The sequence below is a fragment of the Lipotes vexillifer genome, unplaced genomic scaffold, assembly GCF_000442215.2.
Source record: "Lipotes vexillifer unplaced genomic scaffold, Lipotes_vexillifer_v1.1 scaffold12, whole genome shotgun sequence".
Lineage (NCBI taxonomy): Eukaryota > Metazoa > Chordata > Mammalia > Artiodactyla > Lipotidae > Lipotes > Lipotes vexillifer.
Window position 1 is genome coordinate 2,290,940 of NW_006796716.1, and position 3,273 is coordinate 2,294,212.

Below are 3,273 nucleotides of genomic sequence, written 5' to 3' on the forward strand. Positions count from 1 at the left end.
GGGTCTGTGAGGTATGAATAGGTACCCAGTCCCTCTGTCTCTGCCCCTCCCCCATGCCTGGCCAAGGTGAGCACCTGAGTATTGCCGCTATCAGAGCTGGCCGAGCAGAGGCTGCCTCCCCGGTCCCGTGATATGGCCTAGTTCCACCTGATTCTGAGTGACCTTGAGGACACCGGGGTGTTTCTGGGAAAGGGGAGGAGGAAAGGAGCAGAGACTAGGTAGAGCTGGTGTCCAGCTACAATCCCCAGATCTCTGCACCTGCTGTCCCATCCTGGGGAGAAGAGAAGGCAGAGCAGATCAAGTCGATGATGCTGGTGTGAGGCCCCGGTGGGGGGGCTCGGCGGATCCCGAGAAGCCAGGTAGTCCAGTGTGGGGTTCCCCTGGCCCACTGCCGACTTCTGGTGAGACGCCAGTCAGTTTTTACAGAGGAGCAGGGTGGGAGCTCAGGAGACCACTCTCCAGGGTCCCAGACTCTCTGGAACAGTGTTGTTCTAAGACAGAACTCCGCTTTAGAATGGCCTGGAGGTGTCAATTGTCAGTGCAGATTTCTGGGGTTCATTTGAGATGTGTGAAGGGGTGACTCAGGAATTCTATTGTAACTCTGCTTCCAACAGCTGCTCGCCAGTTTGAGAACTGATCTAGAAGGTGGGAAAGACCTTGGCTTGTTTTTGCTCTCCAGTTCTAGGTCAGGACCCCTGCTGGGCTGGAGCTTGCATTATTAGTGTCACTCCAAATGACCTTGCAGATGGCCTCTTTCATGTTTACCTCCAAATCCGGGTTAAAAATGTTGAATCCTGGACCTCCAAGTGACCACACTTTTCATTTAAGCCCTTTGTTTTAAAGATGGGAAAACAGACCCAAAGTCATAGCGGGTCAGGACTGGAATCGAAGACTGGCGTCCTTAAGAGCCTCTCCTTTCAGGGCCCTTGGGGGCTGGGGGCCAAAGGAGTGGAGAGAGCAGGCTCCAGGGAGGCCGCCCTGGGCTCCAGCAGCCTCCGTGGATGGCGTGGCAAGTGAGCGTGCCCGAGCTGGAGGACCGCCTGCAGTGCCCCATCTGTCTGGAGGTCTTCAAGGAGCCCCTGATGCTGCAGTGTGGCCACTCCTACTGCAAGGGCTGCCTGCTGTCCCTGTCCCGTCACCCGGACTCGGAGCTGCGCTGCCCCGTGTGCCGGCAGGAGGTGGACTGCAGCAGCTCCCCGCCTAACGTCTCCCTGGCGAGGGTGATCGAAGCCCTGCAGCTCCCCGGGGACCCTGAGCCCCAGGTCTGTGCACACCACCGGAACCCTCTCAGCCTCTTCTGTGAGAAGGACCAGGAGCTCATCTGCGGCCTCTGCGGCCTGCTGGGCTCCCACCAGCACCACCAGGTCACGCCTGTCTCTACCGTCTACAGCCGCATGAAGGTGGGCAGCGAGGCTGCTGGGGGGTGGGGAGCCGGGCCGCCCCTGGGGACACAGAGCCGGGTCCTGAGGCCTTGGGACCATCGCCCGGCACAGAGGGGTCCAGGGCCAGCCTTGTTCTGGAGCAGAACTTGCGGAGCATTTGCTCATCCACCAATCACCTTTTGAGCAGTGGCTCCAGTCTCCAGGTGCTGGGGACTAGGTGACCCACCGGATGGAGAGCCCCCTGCGTCACGTGCTAGCCCTCTCCCTTGCTTTAGTCTTCCCTGTAGCCCTCATTAGATTTTTGAACGCTCAGGGGACTGCACTCTCAGGCAGGTGAAGACAGGGACTTTGTTTCATTCCCTGGGATATTTCTGTGCCTAGGACCGTGCCGGCCAGGTAGTAAATGCCCAAAATGTATTTGTGGCTTCAGTGGATTCCTGCCCTCATGGACTGTTGCCTCAGAACTAGCAGATCACTGTTTACGATGAATAATAATAATAATAATGATACCATCTTAGGTTAGTCTATTGATCTAAGGTTTACGAAGAGTGGGGTTATTGTCATACTTGCAAATGAGGAAACAGGCCCCAAGAAGGTAAGGGTCTTAGTCAAGCTCATACAGTTTGTCAGTGGCAGAGCTAGGACTCACACCAGGGCCAGTTTTCATTCCCCTGGCACCAGATCAAGGAAGGACAGGAAGGGCTTTTGGAAGTCAATTGTAATAGGGTACCTGGCCCGGTGTTTGGGTGGGTGGATGAGGAAATTCAGGGGAGGGGGCAGGACGAGGGAAAAGCATCGAGATCCATAGACAGAGGGGCCCCTGGAAGCTGTTGCAGGGCTTTCCTGGCTGAGTGCTCTGGGCAGCATTTCTTTGCTCCTTCAACCCTGGGAGAGAAGTAGGAAAGGTGCACAGGGCCAGCCAGGTCAGCCACCAAGTTCCCCTACCCACAGACATTTCCTGGGCATCTAGTATGTGCTAGGTGCTACACTGGTGCCCATGGTACAGCAGTGGGCGAGAAGTTCACCCTGCACCAGAGCTCACAGTCTGGGGGTCTGACAGAGTCCCGTGTGTCAGGTGCTGCTGTCAAGGTTAAGTGCAGGCAATGGTGAGACCATCTGGAGCATGGCTCCTGCATGGTCTCAGGTGGTCAGGGAAGGCTTCTTGGAGGAAGTGGACTGGTAAGCCGAGACCAGAACCATAAGGAGGACTTGAAAGGAAAAGAAAGGGAGGAAAAGCATCCTAAGTATAAAAAGAGCGCGTGCAGAAGACCAGGAGGCGAACAGCATGGCACATTTGAGGAATTATACATTGTTACAATAAGCACGAGGGAGTGAGGTGGGAGTGAGGTGAGGTAAGCGGGGGTCAGTTCATGAAAAGGCCTGTGTGACATGAGACGGGATTAGGGGTTTATTCAGAGAACCAGGGTTGGAAGGTTTTAAGCAGAGTCGTGATGTGGCTCGATCGCTCTGCCAGAGGATAGATTGGAGAGTGAGGCTGGGAATAAGAGATTGGGAGTAATCTACATACGGGCGGTCGTTGAAACCACAGGTGTGGAGAAGACCAACCAGGAGAGTCTGCAGGAGTGATGGGGAAGATGATGCCCCCAGGAGCATCAGGACTTAAGATTTGGGTAGAGAGAGAACTCTGAAAAGGGGCCAGAAGGAATTCACTGAGGGAGCAGAAACGTTGGCTGAATGTAGCCTCCAGAAAATCAGAGGAACAGAGCATTTTGACAAGAAGGAAATCACTTGTGTGAAATGCCTGTGGATTGAAAAGAGCCTGTCTGGTTTAGCAGCAAGAATTGGTTGTCTTGGGCCTCCCTGGTGGCGCAGTGGTTCAGAGTCCGCCTGCCGATGCAGGGGATACGGGTTCGTGCCCCGGTCCGGGAGG

At 55.5% G+C, this 3,273-nt stretch overlaps 1 protein-coding gene across 2 annotated transcripts in view; it reads left to right on the forward strand.

Moving 5' to 3' along the window:
- Positions 1 to 1,001: 1,001 nt before the first annotated feature.
- The window catches only part of TRIM50 (tripartite motif containing 50), a 7,952-nt gene continuing 5,680 nt past the window's right edge, over positions 1,002 to 3,273 (forward strand). For both annotated transcript variants that reach the window (XM_007468790.1, XM_007468791.1), the window contains exon 1: positions 1,002 to 1,400. In XM_007468790.1, coding sequence (XP_007468852.1) covers positions 1,002 to 1,400 — 399 coding nt within the window. The remainder of the gene's footprint in view (positions 1,401 to 3,273) is intronic.